We start from the raw sequence: 19,319 nt of genomic DNA, 5'->3' as shown, positions 1-19,319 counted from the left end.
CCAGATGTTGTGTGGGACTGAAGAAATCCTGTTTATTTGAATTATGCTTCTTCGAGCCTGGATAGCTCAGTTGGTTAGACCATGGTGCTGATAACGCCAAGGTTGCAGGTTCGATCCCTGTATGGACCAGCTGCATATTCCTGCATTGCAGGGGGTTGGACTAGATGATCCTCAGGGTCCCTTCCAACTCTACAGTTCTATGATTCTATGATTCTATGATTCTATGATTCTATGAACCGTGTTCTGAGTTTTGTAGTGCTATGTACATTGTAATGTACTTGATGGAAAAAGTTTTCTTTCTGGTTAAAGTTTAACTGTCATTTGGGGCCTTCTGTCAGTTGGAATTCTCAGTATGCAAAAGTGAAGGAGGTATGCATATTTTGATTGGTTGCTGCAGATTTAGAATCTTCAGTTAAGTAGTGTGTTTGGATGGGGCTGGACTAGAGGGCTCAGAAGAAGTGTATATAAGGGCAGGTGTTAGACAGCAGAAGTTAGTTGGTTGGAGTTGTTGGGGTTCATGGAGGCAGCCAGAAGAAGATGATAGCAGAGTGAGAAGGCAGTAGATGAAGAGGACTAGATAAAGAGAAGGGAGACCTGAGTTGCAGATGGAATGGCTTGGTGGCCAAATACTTGGTGGGGTAGCTGGATCACTGGGCTTGGGCTGAGGAGGCAAGGGAAAGAACTTGTCTGCAGCAATGACGGGAGAAGAGAGAAGCAACTTTGAATGCTGACCTACAGTGACTGGTAGGAGTACCAGAGGGGAGATTTCCAGGGCAATAAAGGCAAACCTATGTTTTAATAGGTCAGTAAAGGTTGGGGGGACAGAGCCTTCCAGCAGTTGTAGTTATCGTGTTGGCAAGGCATAAGTGAGGTGGAGAAATTGAAAGGGTTAAAGCTGGAAACCTGCTTCCTTCCAGCTGTCTTAGCATAAGATGGTTGAATATAAGCTGTTGCTGTTTAAAGTGACAGTAACAAGCTAACAGTGTATGTACACATTTAAAGATATGGTACTGTTTCAAAGTAACAAGACTGTGAACTTGATAATTATATTTAACAAAGGCATTTACATTTAAGTTCTACAAGATAAGTTACATATCTGGCTTTGTACCATGCCTACTAGGATTGCCGTATTTGAAAAAGTTGACCTTCCTCGCCCCCCAAAAAAATCGGGGGGGGGGGGGAATGTTTTAAAGCTATTTTTAAAGAAATTTGCTAAAATGTACATTTACAGCGTGGGTTGCCATACAAACAGATTTTCTTGGAGATCTCAGCAATTGCCGCCTAGACACTGTTAACCAATGGCTATGTCCAGGAAATTCCGCATGTATGGCAACCCTAACCTATACCTCCAGTGTTACTAGAATATTGGTAAGTCAGAGGGAATAAGTGAGACTGAATTGAGACAGGTGCACAAGCTTAGGAGAACCAGTGGAGAGGGGGGGTGGGCTTTGTTAGAAATACCATTCTTCCTTTGCTGCAGACTCCAACTGCCATCAGCCCAGCCAGTAGGGGTAAGACTCTTTACCCAGACATTTGGTGGTTGAAGACAGAGAAGAAAAGCTGTTTAAATAAACAGATCTCATAAGGGCTCTAGGATGGAAAAGGTCCTAAACTCATATTTGTGAAGAGCTCCATCTCCTCACTGGGGCTCTGAAAACCCTTTGGATCCCAGTGCAATGGTGGAAGCTCTTACAGGAACCATTAGGATTCTAATTCCCTAAACTCCTCATTGTACCTGCACGACACAGAAGACAGTCTTCAGTCTTGATGTTTCCTGTAGAGTTACTGTAGAAACCATGAGGACAGGGCTGGGGCAAGGCAGATCCTTCTGGGCAGTAATGCCCCTTTGGGCATACATTTCCAGCCAGACCATTTGTAGGTGTTGGGGTGGTAGCCCCAGTGGTGCAGAAGTACCCCACCAAGCAAGGACCTGTGACACGAGACTGACCCGTCAGGGCACAGTAATGGCCTGGAACAAAGATTGCAACCCACTGTTATTAATATAGATCTATAGATATGAAGAATACAAAACAGAAAAGAACACCATCATCACAACTTCAGTGGAAAACATAACCAAATTCTCTGCCTCAAATTAAATTTAAATATTCAGTCAAAATTCGGTATAAGATTGTAGCATTAAAGTATAAAGTTACAGAGGGCCATAGCCAACATTTTTAGTCCAATAACACAATGGCTCTTGTGCTTGCACAACAGAGGGATCCAATGCAATTGTTGTGCTAGTGGAAACTCACTGCCCAACATATTCTGCTGTTTATCATGCATCAAACTTGTCATCAATCTGCTTCTGCATTCTCTTGAGCTTATGCATTCTCTTGAGCAAGAACGTGCCACCGGTGCAAAACCGTTCACCACGATTCACCAAAAGTCATGTACACAATCCCTGGACATAAACCAACTCACAATTGAGAACCAAAACGAAGCAACACTTTATCTTAAATTCCTTTTTGTAGATAACAGCACCATCAAAAGAACATAAATAAGAGCCCACTGCTGTATCAAATCAAAGGCCCATCTAGCCAAGCATCCTCTTTCTCACAGTGCCTTTGGGAAACCCACCAGCAGGACATGAGTGCAATAGGACTCTCCTGCTGAATATCACCAGCAACTAGCATTCAGAAGCTATGCCTACTACTTTGCATGTTAATAAAAAGTGAATCCCACTGAGTTCAATCAAACTTACTCTCAGGTGAGAACATAATTGTTACTTTAATTACATTGAATACTTCCCTCTTAATGTTTTCACAATTAGAATCCCCAAGCTATGCAGCATTCCAAAGGGTTCTTTGAAATCCACTGTTGGCAGAATAAAACATGAGTAATTTAATCCTAAGGAAAGTCGGATGCTTACACAAAGAAAAGCCCCCATGATGATTGTATGTTTAAATGGCAAACCCATTCACACAAATTGGCATACATGCTCTTCAACAGATATGGTTCAAAAGGGCAATAGACATACACTCTTTAATTATTTGTTTGAAAAGCAAAGAAGGGCCTGTACAAGCAGCTCATAAAATCTCCATTGTCTAAGCTAGGAGACTCTTCATTTTCTTTAACAACAGAATCAGTGCATATAGAACATTCTGTGGTTTAACATTTTGATCAGGGGTCATATTTTTCTGAAGAAATTTGGAAAAGGGTAGTGCCTTTTGTGGATTTTAAAAAGAAACTTGAATATACCTACAGCGACATAAACACAAATTCTGATCCAGTGCCAGTAACATAATGCCCCATTCTCACCTAAAGGAAACAGCCATATTTCATAGGCTTAATTAATACTTAAATAGGGGACAGGGGTGTCTACTTGAATAAAATATTTGGGGTGGGGGCAAGTAAGCCCTGCCCTGCACAATCGATCACATGATATGGCCCCCACACACCTCCATTTGAATGGCAATGTCCATCAACTTTGGAGTGGCCTGCCCCCCTCAAATATTAGGAGTTGGCTCCTATGCTAGGGGTTATGTCTACTGCAGTAAAAGGAAGCGGATATTTGAAAAGCTAACAATGCAGTCCTATGCACTTTTACTCAGAGGTGAGTTAAATAAGTCCTATTCCTAGAAGGGGGGGTCATTGTTGTTTAGTCGATTAGTCGTGTCCAACTCTTCATGACCCCATGGACCAGAGCATGCCAGGCACTCCTGTCTTTCACTGCCTCTCTGAGTTTCATCAAATTCATGTTGGTCACTTCTGTAACACTGTCCAACCATCTCGTTCTCTGTCATTCCCTTCTCATAGGAGTTCATTGAATGGGTTCCTGGCCCACCCAACAGGTTGTTCTGAGCTGAGATACCTACCTGGATCACATGCTATGCAGACAGATGGATCGCTGCTTCCTGTGTTTGCATTGTAAGTCCCTTGGGGACATGGGAACTGGGTTTCTGAGACAGTGCCTATAGAACAGTAGTGGCCAACTCGACATTTCTTCCCATCCAAAGAGGAGGAATTCTTGGGACAGAAGTACCTGCATCCAGAAAAGAAAAGGGGTGGATGGGAAGAGAATTTCAATTTCTGCAACCAACACTTCAGTCTTAGTACACCAAGGGATCAGCTGGATGAGATGGTGCCTGATAAGATCCCCACACTTTGAAAAACCAGCTGCTTTTAATGGGCTTCAGTGATGGCAGAGGGCTTTAACATCCCTCTCACTAAATTGCCCACTGGAGCTGCAGCCAGTTGCTGCCCTTAGCTCCACCCTTGGCCCCTGCTGTTGCTAAAACTGTTTCTGTTTTTGCAGGTGATGAATGATTATTGTTCTCTTTCTTACCCGCTAGGGCAGGGGAGGCAGGTGGCTTGCCTCTGTAAAGGATTATACGACCCTTCCGGGCAAGGCAAAGGATTGGCTGTGCCCTGAGGGCAAAAATACCCTGGAAAAGAAGCAAAAGTGTAAAATCAGGAATGCCCCTTTGAGGCCGGGGGGGGGGGGGAAGCACAGCAAGGCAACCTAAAATCAACAGGAACTCTGAAAACAGCTCACATAAGAACATAAGAAAAGGCCTTTGGGATCAGACCAATGGCCCATCTTGTCCAGCATCCTGTTCTCACAGTGGCCAACCTGATGCCTGTGGGAAACTTCAAGCAGGAAAATAGCACTTTGCTCACCTGCAGATGTATTTAGAGGCAGAATGCCTCCGCCTGTGGAGGTAGAGTAAAGCCATTGTAGCTAGTAGTCAATGATAGCCTTGTATGCTATCAGTTTGTTCAATTGTTTAAAAAGGATGGCAAAATCTCTGAAGCTTTGGAAGACCTCTGGCTTTGGTGGCTGAGAGAACCAAGGAGCATGCTGGGAATTCTCTTCCTAAATATCACCCACTAGCTGCAATTCCTGCAACACAGAGGGTTGGGGGTACCTTCCAACTCCACAGTACTAAGATTCTATGAAGATAGAAAGCTCCTTCACACTGAATCAGGCTGCTGGTCCATCCATCTCAGTATTTTAAAAACTGACTGGCAGAAGTTCTCCAGGGTTTCAAGCAGGGGTTTTTTCCTAACTTTACTGGGAGATGTTAAAGACAAAGCCTGGGACCTTTTCTGTGGATTGTGGCAGGCAGTTTGATCAATTTCATGAACTGGGGAGGGGTGGTGGAAATACCTCTGGGACATGGGCCTCCAGTCTCATCCATGGCTGGTATGTTGGGGACTGTGGAGCCCAGAATGCAGTAGTATCCTTCTTCACACAATCCTGTCGGTGCTGTCAGACCAGGAGTGTTGCAGTAGTGGCCCGGCAGGCAGGCAGAGCACTCCGTCTGCAAGAAATTAATGTGGCCAGAGATACTTTTCAGATGCAAGAGTCATAGCTCACCCACCTTTTTTGGGTCTGAGGGCACACCTGGAATTTTGAGAACGTGGGTGAGACTCACAAACCAGCGGTCCTAGGGATGTGGCCTTACATAAAATGGCTGCCACAGTATGGCTTAACACAAAATGGTTGTCACTTCTGAAATAGTAGAAAGGGGGACATACAGGGCCACAAAAGGTGTGGTGGGCATTTTTCTCATCAATGAAAAAAGACACCTACACCTGCCACTGCTGTACTTGCTCAGAAAGAGAGATTCTTTGCACCTTTCTTTTGTTCAGAATCTAAAGGAGGGTGGGTATCACATTAGGGTATTCAATGAAATGTGTGCATGTTTGATGGGACATGTTCAGTGCTACAAGCCAGTGCAAACTGGAACTGAACAAGAAGAGGGAGCATTCATTTTTGCATTGTGGGGATATTTCAAGGCCTTTCACAGGCTATAGGGGAGGTATTTGTGGGTATATTAGCACCCATGGGCACCATGTTGATGACCTCAGATCTATGGCCTTTTACATGGAATCTTAGGTGGAAGGGAACAGGCTGCGGTTACAGCAGGAATTTGCTTTCAAGCATTCGGTACATTATGAATCTTGATTAAAACACTATCTATGTTTTTATAAAAATTACTTATAGGCTGCTTTTGTGGGCACAGCCCACCAAAGGGATCTTACCAGTGTCATAAACTGACAACGGTAGAAGTGTTAACAACTGTTTTAAAAACATAGATTAGTTAAAATTTTAAAAAAGATATGTCCTGCCCCCTAGGTACGAATTGCAACATAGCTAAGAGGATTATCTCTTCTACATTAGCTCTTAGGACATAGTCATCAGGGAAAGATGGGTTTTAAGGCCCACTTAATAATCCGCAGTGGCTTTGAGGATGCATTTGAAGGGAGAGACTTCTATGTTCTGGGGCCACCATGAAAAAGGTCTCCTCTCTTATTCCTGCGAAGTGAATTTGTTTTACTACTAAGTACAATAAAAGTGTGTGTGTGTGTGTGCACGCACACGCACACATGCACACACAAGCTCATGCACACACCTGCACACACACACAAGCATGTGTTGACTCTTAAAATGGAATAACAATGCTTTTGTGATTATAATTCAGAGCACAACCTCCATTTAACCACTATTAATAGTATGGGGTTTGTTAAGCATCAGTGAATTTATAGCCAGTATATACAAAGGATATCCAATTCCTACAAAGGACAGCTATAACTTTATTTTTGCTTTTACCTCAGATATTAGTTTGGTGCTAGTGGCAAATGTTCCCACAGGGCACTGCTTGGGAACAGCTGTGCCCCTTGGACAGTAGTGACCAGAAGGACATGGGCCAGCACTGTGATCTGTGATCAACAAGGGGGAAATAAATTAGGTGGTAAGAATAGTGCCAATAACATATGAGTACATAAGAAGAAGAAGAAGTGAACGTTAAGGTGAGGTTATTTTAAACTAACAGAACAACCCAACCCTCTGATCCACTGTACTAGAGCTTGGAAAAGTACAAATAATAACAATTTTATTCCATAAAATTTTATATACTGCTTGATTATTTTTTTAAAAAACAGCAGTTTACAAAAAGAATAAAATAACAATATTATTAGTAAAAACAAATAAAGATTAACAACATTAGATTAAAAACAACATCATTCTAAACATCTGGGTAGACTCGTCTAAACAGTGAAAGTGCCTGTCTGGTGTCAATATGCAGGGATTTCCAAAGTGTAGGTGCTACCACACTAACAGATTTATTTCTTGCACATGTGGAATGGTTATTATGCAGCACCTGTAACCATGCCAATTCCACACTGATCACATTGATTCAAATGAAAGAGCCAATACCATTGAGCTGAACCTCAGGATTGGGCCGGTCTGAACCCTGGGTGCAGTAATACCCTTCCCAGCAGTGTCCTGTAACATCGGTTGCATTGTGGTACATGCAGAACTTTCCTCCATCGCATGCTCTGCAGTCAGTATGACTACCTATCCCTTGGATAGGGCTGTAGGTCCCTGGGGGGCACGGCTGCCAGTTTAAGCCTGTTCCTTCAGGGCAGAAAAAGCCTGGAAGGGAAGGAGACATTCATGTAAACTGAAAGCTGTTAGGACAAACAGCAAACTGTTAGCCCCCCCCCAAAAAAAAAAATTCACATCAAGATTGCTCTTATTTAAGTGTTTCACCATAGATGACATGTGAGTCAGTAAAGTAGGGGAAAGGAGATGCAGATGAACTGGAGAAACTCTGAAGTTGCAGACCCTGGCCCAAAACTCTAGTTCCCCAGTTAATTTTAGAGTTAGGAGGAGGAGGAGGAGGAGGAGGAGAAGAAGAAGAAGAAGAAGAAGAAGAAGAGGAAGAAGACTTTTATTTGTATCCTGCCCTCCCGGGCTGAAACCAGGCTCAGAGCCGCTAACATCAAATATATAACATTGGTATAAAATCAAACAATAATTAAATTACCTCCTAAAAACAAGTAAGGATCGAATTAAAATTTAATTTGATGGCTTTCTGCAGTATTAGGGTTGGGAACAGTAAATGCTCATCAAACCAGAATTCAGGACAGAGCAAACTCAGGAACGGAAATATGGGGTAACCATTCATTATCTAATGCCCATGGGGACTAGACACATGCACTTGCAAAATGGAAGCACAAATAGATTACAAACTCTGGGACACAAGGACAGCTTTGTGCATCGAGGAAGCCAAAGACTCACCTTTGGGACACAGCTGTGGCAAGTGGCCAGGGAGACAATACTTCCCCTCTGGGCAGGTGTGGCACCATCCTTGCGCATGTGTTTCAGCCATGTAGGAGCCAGGTGGGCAAGGTGTCGGGCTTTCACTGCCCAAGGGGCAGAAGTGGCCCATGGGACAGGGAGCACCTGAGATCCCATCCGTGGGTGTCGGTGTGATAGACCCTGTGACACAATAAAACCTGCCAGAATGGCAAGAGAAAAGTCATTTTATTAATAACGAAGAAGGATGAGATCATTGCCAGAGTTCAAAAAAGCAAGGAACCAGGCCACAGGAAACAATTCTCTGGGTGAATCTGCCCTCTGACTGCAGCAACAAGTGATGGCTGGCTTTTGCGAAACATCCATGACTGATCAGCAGTGGGGACCAGAAAAAGGAATGTCTAAACTTATTCAGTCTGCTACCTAGAGTAGCCAGCTCACTTTGTCTAATGGTAGAGCCAGCCTTGGATGGGTAGGAGGAGGTGGTGGCGGCGGTGGCAGCAGTAGCCTCACACAGAGAGAATGGAAAGCTCTTTCCCGGCCTAGGGCAAAAGAATGATTGAGAACTTGGAACTGGAAGAGAGCAGAGCAAGAGAATGTATATAAAGAGGGCCGAGAGAGTAAAAGAGTTGGGGGGGGGAGGGAGAGGTGGAGAATTGGGATCACCTAGGGGAACTAAGAGGCATAGGGGCAGCAGGGGGGCCCTGGAGCTGTAAATGGCTATCATTTTAGTTGAATTAATTAAACTAATTGTTTTTTTTAAAAAAATGTGCAATTAATCATTACTGCTTTTAATTTTTTTGTATTATTATCATTCTTAGTGTTTGTGCAAACTGCTATTCTGAATAATGCTTTTTATAGGGTCAGGGGCACTGGGGATTATGAGTTTCTGGAACCAAAGGGGTGGTGGTTTGTCAAATTTTGGGAACCACTGAGCTATAAACATGGTTGATGCCTGATCAGAAACCTGCAGTCTATTGACTATCCTGACATCAAATTGGAAGGTGGAATCTGGCAGTGCAATTTGTATTTGCAGCTGGAATTTGCTGATATATTTGCATTAAATCTCAAGGAAAGTGAGCTTGTATTTCGTACATACCCCACTGCACACCGTCCCGAAGGGGCCACGAGGCCTGTGCCATTGCAGTAATTCCCTCCAGGGCAAGCCTGACAACTCTGGAGGTTTTGATTCCCTTCCTCACCCGACCAGGTTCCACGTGGGCAGGCAGATGGAACAAGAGTTCCTGGAAGGATACATAGATGAGAGAATCCCCCTTTGGGTACTGAAACAAGGGAGCTGAAAACAGCAAGAAGGCTCTTAAGGGGCATCCAAAGGAATACAACCATGACAAAAGGGGTTAGTACCTGAGAGGCAGTAATGTCCACGCGGGCAGGGAAGTCCAGACACTCCGTCAGTTGGGTTCGGAGTCCGAGCACCCTCCTTGCACAAAAATCCTGCAGAGCAATCCCCTAAAAGAGGGAAAGGGGATTATATGCTCTTTACTGGCTTGAAGTCCAACATCAAGACAGAGAACCTATCTCAGATATTTATTTTGTGTGTGTGCTTCATGAGTATAAATAAGAAGTATATGAATTATTTGAAGAGCAACTGTAATCAACAAATTACGCTAGTAGGACTACAAGAAGTTTTGTAAGGAGAAATTTACGAAGTGTTACAAAGTAGAAAAAGATAGAGATATTGGTTATGAGTTTGAAATGTAATAGGGAAGATACGAAATGCATACTGAGAAATTAGATTGGAGAATTTTCAGACAGGATTGAAGGAAGTAAAAAAAAAATTTTTTTATAGGATATTTATTAAGTTTTTTTAAAATGTTACAATAAAGTGAAAAAGAAGAAAAAACAGATAAATAACAAAAATACAGAATAAAGAAAATTAAAAACACATAAATTTTCAGTTGCTTATTTTCCTTAAACTTGTTTCCCGGACCTACTCATACCTCCCTTTTTTGTATTCCACCACAAATTGTTGGTTCAGCAAATCCTTACCATTATATTATTGCCTATTTATAATTCTTTTTTTTCATATTCTCTTAAAGCATTACAGCTGGAAACCACTTAATTTCAATCCAACATCATTCTAACATTCATTAATTTTACAATATTTCTGTAGATAGTCTTTAAATTTCTTCCAATCTTCTTCCACTGACTCTTCTCCCTGGTCTTGGATTCTGCCAGTCATTTCTGCCAATCCCATATAGTCCATCACCTTCATCTGCCATTCTTCCAAAGTGGGTAGCTCTTGTGTCTTCCAATACTTTGCAATAAGTATTCTTGCTGCTGTTGTGGCATACATAAAAAAAGTTCTGTCCTTCTTTGGCACCAATTGGCCGACAATGCCCAGAAGAAAGGCCTCTGGTTTCTTCAGAAAGGTATATTTAAATACCTTTTTCATTTCATTATAGATCATTTCCCAGAAAGCCTTAATTCTTGGGCATGTCCACCAAAGGTGAAAGAATGTACCTTCAGTTTCTTTGCATTTCCAACATTTATTATCGGGCAAATGATATATTTTTGCGAGCTTGACTGGGGTCATGTACCACCTGTATATCATTTTCATAATATTCTCTCTTAAGGCATTGCATGCCGTGAATTTCATACCTGTGGTCCACAACTGTTCCCAGTCAGCAAACATAATGTTATGTCCAAGATCTTGTGCCCATTTAATCATAGCAGATTTCACCGTTTCATCCTGAGTGTTCCATTTCAACAGCAAGTTATACATCTTTGACAAAATCTTAGTTTTGGGTTCTAACAATTCTGTTTCTAATTTTGATTTTTCCACCTGGAAGCCAATTTTCTTGTCCAAATTATATGCCTCCATTATCTGATAATAATGAAGCCAATCTCGCACTTTGTTTTTTAGTTTCTCAAAGCTCTGCAGTTTTAGTCTATCTCCCTCTTGTTCCAAAATTTCCCAATATTTCGGCCATTTGGCCTCCATATTGAGCTTCTTCTGGGCCTTTGCTTCCATTGGTGACAACCACCTTGGGGTTTCCCCCCCCAATAAATTCTTATATCTTATCCAAACGTTGAACAAAGCTTTCCTGACAATATGATTCTTAAAAGCTTTATGTGCTTTAACCTTGTCGTACCACAAATATGCATGCCACCCAAAAACATTATTGAAACCTTCTAGATCCAAAATGTCTGTGTTCTCAAGAAGCAGCCAGTCTTTCAACCAGCAGAATGCTGCTGATTCATAGTAAAGTTTAAAGTCTGGCAGGGCAAATCCACCTCTTTCCTTTGCATCAGTTAATATCTTAAATTTTATTCTGGGCTTCTTGCCCTGCCAGACAAATCTAGAAATATCTTTCTGCCACTTCTTGAAACAATCCATCTTGTCCACAATCTGCAGTGTTTGAAACAAAAACTACATTCTAGGCAAAACATTCATCTTTATAGCTGCAATTCGACCCAACAAGGAAAGCTTCAAGTTTGACCAAATTTCTAAATCTTTTTTCACTTCCGTCCAACATTTTTCATAATTATCTTTAAATAAGTTCCCATTTTTTGCTGTCATGTTAATCCCCAAGTATTTCACTTTCTTAACCACAGTCAGACCTGCCTCATTCTGAAACCTCTCCCTTTCGATCGGTGTTAAATTTTTCTCTAAAACCTTAGTTTTTGACTTGTTCAGTTTAAATCCTGCCACTTGACCAAATTCTTGAATTAGTTCTAAAACCCTTTTAGTACTAGATTCTGGCTCCTGTAACGTCAATACTAAATCATCTGCAAATGCTCTCAATTTGTACTGTTTGGCTCCGACCTGTATACCTTTAACCAACCGGTCGCTTCTAATCATATTCAGCAGAACCTCCAGGACCGATATAAAAAGCAATGGAGAGATTGGGCACCCCTGTCGTGTCCCTTTTTCTATCTTAAATTCTTCCGTCACCACATTATTTACAATTAATTTTGCCTTTTGTTCAGAATATATTGCACCTATACCATTTTCAAAACCTTGGCCTACCCCCATCCCCTGTAGGTTCTTCTTCATAAAACTCCAAGAGATGTTGTCAAAAGCTTTCTCCGCGTCCACAAATATCAGAACTGCTTTAGTGTTTATATTCACTTCTAGTTTTTCCAATATATCAATTATGTTCCTCAAATTATCAGACAAGTGTCTTCCTGGGAGAAAGCCCGCTTGGTCTTTATGAATCTCTTCCATCAATACTTTTTTCAATCTCTTGGCCAGAATGTCAGCAAAAATTTTGTAATCCACATTAAGTAACGATATAGGGCGGTAGTTCTTAAGCTGAGTCTTTTCAGTCTCTGTTTTTGGTATAAGTGTAATATACGCCTCTTTCCACGACTCTGGTGCCCTTTTCCCTTCCAGAATTTCATTGCAGACTTCCTTCAAAGCTTGTAATAAATGTGGGAAACTGTTGGCTTGGCAAATGAAAAAAAGACAAAAACTAAATACTATTACAAATTTAGAAGTGGAAGGAAAGAACATACATAACCCAATTGAGATTAGAAATTGTTTCCAGAAGTACTTTAAACAATTATATTCACAAGGGCCTCAGAAAGAAATGGATATAGACCGATTTTTGAAAATAAATGGATTACAGAAAATCTCCCAAGAAAGTAAATTAATGTTGAACTATAAAATATCTGAACAGGAAGTAGAAGGTGCCATTCAAAATATGCAATTGGGCAAATCTCCAGGACCGGATGGGCTGACTTCTAGATATTATAGATCTTTGAAAGAGTGGTTATTGGCTGATTCAAATGTCTTTTGTCTCATTTGTTTGATTTTCCATTCTATTTCCTGATTCATCATTTCCATATATTGTACTTGATATAATTTTATTTCTCTCAAAATCTCCTGCGACTTTGGTTTTGCCCTCAATTTCTTCTCACTTTCTTTTATTTTCTCCAAAATTTTATTTTTCTTCTCATTTTGACTTCTCTTCTTTATTGCATTCTGTTGTATCAGAAACCCTCTCATAACAGCTTTGCTTGCGTCCCAAATTACTCTTTATTCTACATTGGTGTTCATATTTATTTCAAAATAGTCTCTCAAAGTTTTTTGGGCCTTTTTATACACTTCTTCATCTCCAAATAAGGTGTCATTCATCCTCCATCTGAAGGAGCCAGTTGATATTTGCTTCATCTCCATCCTTAGAGCGTTATGGTCGGAGCAAGTTTTTGGGCAGATTTCCACTTTCTTTATCTTTGGTGCCATTCCTCTAGTTACCCATATTTGGTCAATTCTAGTCCATGTCATCTTGGCTTCAGAAAAGAAGGTTCCCTCTCTTCCCAAGGGGTTCTTTGTTCTCCAAATGTCCACTAAGTCCATATTGTCTGTCATCTCAAAAAAGGTTTTTGGTAGTCTACCATCCTTGGTGACTACCTGCCTTTGTGCCTTGTCCATGTTTGTAGATACTACTCCATTCATGTCCCCCATCAAAATCAGATTATAATCCAAATAGTCCAATAAGATCTCATGCAACTTTTTAAAGAATTCAGATTTCCCCTCATTCGGTGCATAAATTCCTACAATCAGAAATTTCTCTCCTTGAACTTGAATTTCAATTGCCAGGAATCTTCCTTGTTCATCTTTAAAGATTAATTTCGGTAATAGTCTCTCCTTTGCATATATCACAACTCCTCTTTTTTGACTTTATCAGATGAAATAAACTCCTGTCCCAATCTCTTGTTAATAAGTAATTTCCTGTGTAACCCTGTTACATGTGTTTCTTGTAGACAAATCAAGTCCAATTGTTCCTTTTTTAGTAGGTGAAAAACACTTTTTCTCTTCCGAGGGGAGTTAAGGCCATTACAATTCCAACTTAAAAGTTGCAGAGCCATGGTGGGGTTACTTCGCTTTACCTCCGACTGCACCGAGTGTCTGTTCTTGTTCTGTCAGTGGTGTCTCTTTCTCTGGACCGTGCAATCCAAAGGATAGGTTTGCTATATCTAGTATTCCTTTTTCCAGTGCTCTTGGCTCTTCTCCGGATTCCGCTTCTTTCTGTAGATCTTCTTTGTGGTCTTTCAAAAACCTGTCTTTGTCATTAACTGATCTTATTTTTATCTTTCTTCCTTTATATTTAAAGGATAGGCCTTGGGGAAATTCCCACCTAAAGAGAATTCTATTTCTTCTCAACAGGGCAATTCGGTCACCGTAGTTAAGCCTTAAATCCAAAAGATGTTTTGGAATATCCTTAAATATCTCCACTCTTGAGTTGTCAATTTCCAAAGTCCTTTGATAGTGCAGATTCAAAATTTTATCTCTCTCCTCTTTTGTTCGAAAGGTAATCAAGCAGTCCCTCACCTTGTTCCTCCTTTGTCCTCTTCCAAGTCTAAATGCACTCACTATCTTAAATTGTTCCTTCCCCAAGTCCTGTTGCCAAAAATCTGTAAATTCCTGTGTAAGAAAGTCAGCCAGATTATCTTTCTCATGTTCTGGTACAGCCCTGATTCTTAAATTCTTTTGTTTCTCTTTCAATTCGATCATGGACAGTGTCAAACCGTGGTCCTCTAATTGCTTGTATACTGGTGGTATCTTCTCTTGAGTAGCAGTTGCAATATCTTTTGCTTCTTCAGCTATCTTTCTGGTCGAAGCAGATTCCTGTAATAATTTTTCAATAGATTGTGTATTGGTAGTCACCTTCTGTCCAAATTGCTAATGCTTGTAGTATTCAGGTCAATTTTAACTGATGCTTCAGCTACTTGTTTATTTGTCTCAGCTACCTGCTTGGCTAGATTTTCCAAAGATTCATTAATTTTTCCAAGTGCATGTGCCAAAACGTCTTCGGATGACATAACTTTTGGTTTGACCTGTGGAAGGGCAGCCCCTGGTATTCCAGATGCTCCAGATGTTGAAGCCCTTCACTGCTGCGCAGTGTCTGTCCGATAGTGTCTGCCAGACCTAGTAGTCTTTTCCTGCGCCAGCTCTAACTTTCCTCTTCCATCTGCCATAACACTCTCGTGGAAATCCAAGGTCACTCCCACGGTTTGAGAGTTTGTTTTGGAAAGGAATTTTCCTATAATCCAGTTGTTATTGTAGCAATGTCAAGCCTCCTCTAGGGGGACACAGTAACAGCCAGAACTTGCAACTTTTAAAAAGCAAATATAGTCCTTATAAGTCCCCCAATTCACTTAAAAACAACAGTTTCACTCCACTTAAAGAGTTACTTTAAAGCCAGGAGAAGTCCAGAAACACTGTATCTCTTTTTGCAGAGCTAGGTCAAAAATCCTCTGCTTACCGATTAGCTTTCCACTGAGCGGCTTTCCTTGTCTACGGGCAGTCCGTTCCCAGGTTTTAGGCAGCGGATTTTAGCTTCCTTTTCCTCTTGTTTTTGCAGGTAAATAAACCTCAAACTTTCCCCCTCCTCTCCTGCAATCTGGAGGGGAGACCGCTTTCCTGATGTTAGGATTTAAGTCTTTTTCAAAGACGTCTTTCCGAGTTTCCGCTTTACAGTCTCTTTGCTTTGATCTATTTACAAGAAGGGAAGGCAGACTTCCTGTTTATACCTTCCCGCTTCGGTGTCAAATTAGCTTATTCTTACTCCTTTTAAGTCCAATTTAATCCTACTCACGTGTAGTTACTTTAAAATCCAATTGTCCCAGGAAAAAGTCAGCGCTCTCCGATCACGGCTGTGCGGCTTCACTCCGCGGAAGAAGCAGTCGACTCTCAGCACCGCGCCGCTCACCCCGTCCCGCTCCGGAGCCCTTAAAAGGGTCCCTTCGCCGATTGGGGGGGCGCAAATGGTGCCCGCCGAGTCCCCACGTTCACAGGCTTCCCCCGCCTGTGATTTTTAAAGGGCCCCCGCTTTGCCGCAGTGGTAAGACCCGATCCCACAGAGCTGGTCCCTCCGAGACTCAGAGGGAATCCGCCATTAATTGATGGAAGTCAAAAATTTGAATAAGATGTAAAAGTATGTTTAATTACTGTTGAAAATGATATGTTAAAAAAAAACTAATAAAAATTATATATTAAAAAAAAAGAGTTTTGCTGTTACTCAAATGAAGTGCAGTACAGTCATACCTCGGGTTACAAACGCTGCGGGTTGCGTGTTTTCAGGTTGCGGACCGCGCTGAACCCGGAAGTACTGGAATGGGTTACGTTCAGGTTTCAATGCTCGCGCATGCGCAAAATGACATCATGCGCAGAAGTGCCGAATCACCCCACGTGCGTGCGCAGATGCGGCACTGTGGGTTGCGAATGTGCCTCCCACACAGATCACGGTCGCAACCCGAGGTATGACTGTAATTAGCTGTCGGCATTCCCTGAGAATCTATCTCACCAATGCTCAAGATAGGAAGTTAGGTTTGTATCCAATTAAATCTTCCTCGGAGTAGACCCACTGAAATTAATGGCTGTAATTTAGGCATGCTCATTTATTTTAATGGGTCTACTCTGAGTAGGACCAACATGGGGCACTACCAGTGTTATTTTTCTAGAGAAAGAGATGCCAGAACTCACTATGAACACCTCATTTATAATGGCAATGGCATCCACCTGAGAGGTACCAGAACTGAGTTCCGGTGAGTTCCAGCTGAAAAAGAGCCCTGGGCACAACTCACATGAAGCTGCCTTATACAGAGTCAGGCAACTGGTCCATCTAGTTCAGTACTGTCTACAATGACTGGCATTGGCTCTCCAGGATTTCAGATGGGGGGATGGAGATCCTACTGCTATATGAAGATGCTGAAAAATGAACCTAGGACCTTCTGCTCTACCTTTGAGCTTTGACCCTTCAAGCGTTCAAAAAAGAAGATAAAGGACCATCCCTCAAATTTATCAGACTCACTTCAGTAAAAAAGCAAGGTAAGGAAATAAATGACTTCTGCCTCGGGCTCCCACATTGAATCACTCTGTAGAGGAATGCAGCCTAGCAGGTAAGTTAAGTGGCAAGAGGGGTATTAGCACAATAACTAAATAGGATATTATTGAAATAGCAAAGGAAGATATAGTATAAATGAACTATATTAACAGACCATTGCAAAAAGCAGTAGAAAATAAATGAAAGTATATACACATACCACAAAATATATTTCTGAATGGTAAGAATGTTTAAAAAAAAGGAAAAGGAAAAAAGGAACAATAATTCTATAAATAGATAAAAGTACAGATTCCCAAACAAGCAATCTGAGCCCCTGCTGAATCAGAAGTCAATTCTGCTCAACTGCAAATCTGTGTATCTGAAGAAGTGTGCATGCACACGAAAGCTCATACCAAGAACTAACTTAGTTGGTCTTTAAGGTGCTACTGGAAAGAAATTTTTTTTTTTTTGCAAATCTGCTTCATAGCTGTTAATGATCCTCAGCTGACTTGAAATCAAAATGTTTCAAGGCATTGCTGATATGACTAGGAAAATTGTTCCAAATCTAAGTTGAATCAATTTCAAATAAATATCTTGTTCATATGTTAAAAGTAAACCAAATCAAGCTCTCATTCTTCAATCCTTTGAATGGCTTAACCTGGATTTAAGCACTCTTGTACGCCATGGGACTTGCCTCCAATTTAAACACACTGAGTAGCCAACGTGCTGCCTTCCAAATGTTGTTGGACTCCAACTCCCATCAGGCCCAGCTACCGTGGCCAATAGACGGGTTGGTGGTAGTCGTAGTCCAACAACACTGGAAGCATCACCAGTTCCCCATCTCTGGTTTAGCATTTGCTCCCTAAAACATTTTTTATAGCTGCTACCTCAATTCATTGTTGACTAAAGAGGTGGTTTTTCTTTCTCTCCCTAGGTCAGGAGGTCCACTCTGGAGATACGACTTACCTGTTGGAGCTGCTAGCCCAGGAGATGAGCAAAATTTCCCTGGTGGGCAGTTTTGACATTCCTGGATCTTCTTTAGCCTCTGTCTGGGTCCAAACGTCCCTGCAGGGCAGCTGTACTGTGTAGATTGCTGTGTGCCTGGTGGGCAGTAATAGCCACGTGGACAAGGGTAGACAGTGAAGTCACTGAGAGGACCCTGGTGATTGTCACAGTAATAGCCTATAGAAGAAAATGGAGAAGGTATGGCCATTAGATTTAACTTAAAGGGGAAATAAAGATGCATATCACATACCAGTTCCTCTGTAAGAGATGGAGATTTTGGATGACTCTCAGGTAGGGATGTAGGAATGCAGCTATTTCCTTTCCTACCTGTATTAATCACAATCAGCACTGTTTCCATTCTTCTGCAATGCAGTTTCTGCCCAATGCTAGGTTATTTGTCTCACTGCCTGCTATTTAACGTAACTATGTAAGCCTTTACATGAGTTACGTAACTTACATTCATTTCAGTGCAAAAAAAAATCAAAATCAAAGCAATGCAAAAAAATCCACAACATTTATGGTTTGTAGACTTAACACACACATCCCAACAACAATGGAAATGAATACTAATTATATTCGCTTGGCAAATTTCAATTCCTGAACATAAACTAACATGAGATTTGCAGCAGTTTCTGCTTTCTTTTCCATTTTTGTTGGGATTCTCCGACACCTCTACACGGGAAAGATTGGATCTAAATTAATAATAATAATAATAATTTGCATTCAGCTAAATTCTACTTAGTGTAGAACCACTAAGATTAATAAACTGAAGTCATTTGCAATAACATCAATGGGTCTACTCTGATTAGGACAAGTTATACAGCCCCCCCCCCAAATATATATATATGGTGGGATGACAACTTAAAGTAGAGTCCTTTAATATGTGAGCACCCCTGTTTGAATTCTTGGGAACAAAACTTAGGTGGCTGATGGGATGGTAATAAAATTCAAAAATTAGAACATAAAATCAATTACTAGTGAAAAAGGCCCCTACTTTTCTTTTGATTAGGATGCTTGCACTAAAGGAAAACATGTTGTTGCTTTTCTTCGTATTCAGTCTAGCAACAAAATAATTTCCTTTCCTCTAAATGGCATCATGAAACTACTCAAAGCAGAACTACTGTAATTAATGGACCCGAGTTAATAATGTCCATTATTTTCAATGGGTCTACACTGAGTAAGATCATCATTGGCTACAACCCGCCGTTTTCACTGGCTTTGTTATGCCAGCTGTGCATGCATAGTTTTCACTGGGTGAACTTTGCCAGGTATATCACATAGGCTGTAGGGATGTTGAAGAACTCCATTGAAAAGGAATGCAGAAATTGCCACAAGTCTCATGTTCACCCAAGGTCAGGAACAGAAATAAGGCAAGCAAATGAGAGCTGCTATATTGCTAGGGACACGGGTGATGCTGTGGGTTAAACCACAGAGCTTGCCGATCAGAAGGTCAGCGGTTCGAATCGCCGCAA

At 41.3% G+C, this 19,319-nt stretch overlaps 1 protein-coding gene and 1 long non-coding RNA gene across 8 annotated transcripts in view; one reads left to right on the top strand and one right to left on the bottom strand.

Moving 5' to 3' along the window:
* LOC128402396 (zonadhesin-like) overlaps positions 1–19,319 on the bottom strand; it is a 137,529-nt gene that overhangs the window by 62,721 nt on the left and 55,489 nt on the right. For all 7 annotated transcript variants that reach the window (XR_008327674.1, XR_008327675.1, XR_008327676.1 and 4 more), the window contains exons 31-40: positions 17,809–18,024; positions 9,413–9,517; positions 9,147–9,291; positions 8,030–8,247; positions 7,163–7,381; positions 6,557–6,666; positions 5,111–5,264; positions 4,286–4,385; positions 3,816–3,982; positions 1,736–1,969 (exon numbers count right to left, since the gene is read on the bottom strand). Coding sequence is in view for 4 of the 7 variants with exons in the window: in XM_053366470.1 (XP_053222445.1) it covers positions 1,736–1,969; positions 3,816–3,982; positions 4,286–4,385; positions 5,111–5,264; positions 6,557–6,666; positions 7,163–7,381; positions 8,030–8,247; positions 9,147–9,291; positions 9,413–9,517; positions 17,809–18,024 (1,668 nt within the window). In the remaining 3 variants the exon portion in view is untranslated. The remainder of the gene's footprint in view (positions 1–1,735; positions 1,970–3,815; positions 3,983–4,285; positions 4,386–5,110; positions 5,265–6,556; positions 6,667–7,162; positions 7,382–8,029; positions 8,248–9,146; positions 9,292–9,412; positions 9,518–17,808; positions 18,025–19,319) is intronic.
* LOC128402397 (uncharacterized) lies at positions 298–17,860 on the top strand. The gene is made up of 4 exons (XR_008327677.1): positions 298–802; positions 3,757–3,867; positions 9,258–9,404; positions 17,777–17,860. It is a non-coding gene; the product is annotated as an uncharacterized LOC128402397 (long non-coding RNA).

The sequence above is a fragment of the Podarcis raffonei genome, chromosome 15 (assembly GCF_027172205.1).
Source record: "Podarcis raffonei isolate rPodRaf1 chromosome 15, rPodRaf1.pri, whole genome shotgun sequence".
Classification (NCBI taxonomy): domain Eukaryota; kingdom Metazoa; phylum Chordata; class Lepidosauria; order Squamata; family Lacertidae; genus Podarcis; species Podarcis raffonei.
Note: the sequence above shows the minus strand (reverse complement) of the source record. Positions and strands in the feature narration are given on the sequence as shown.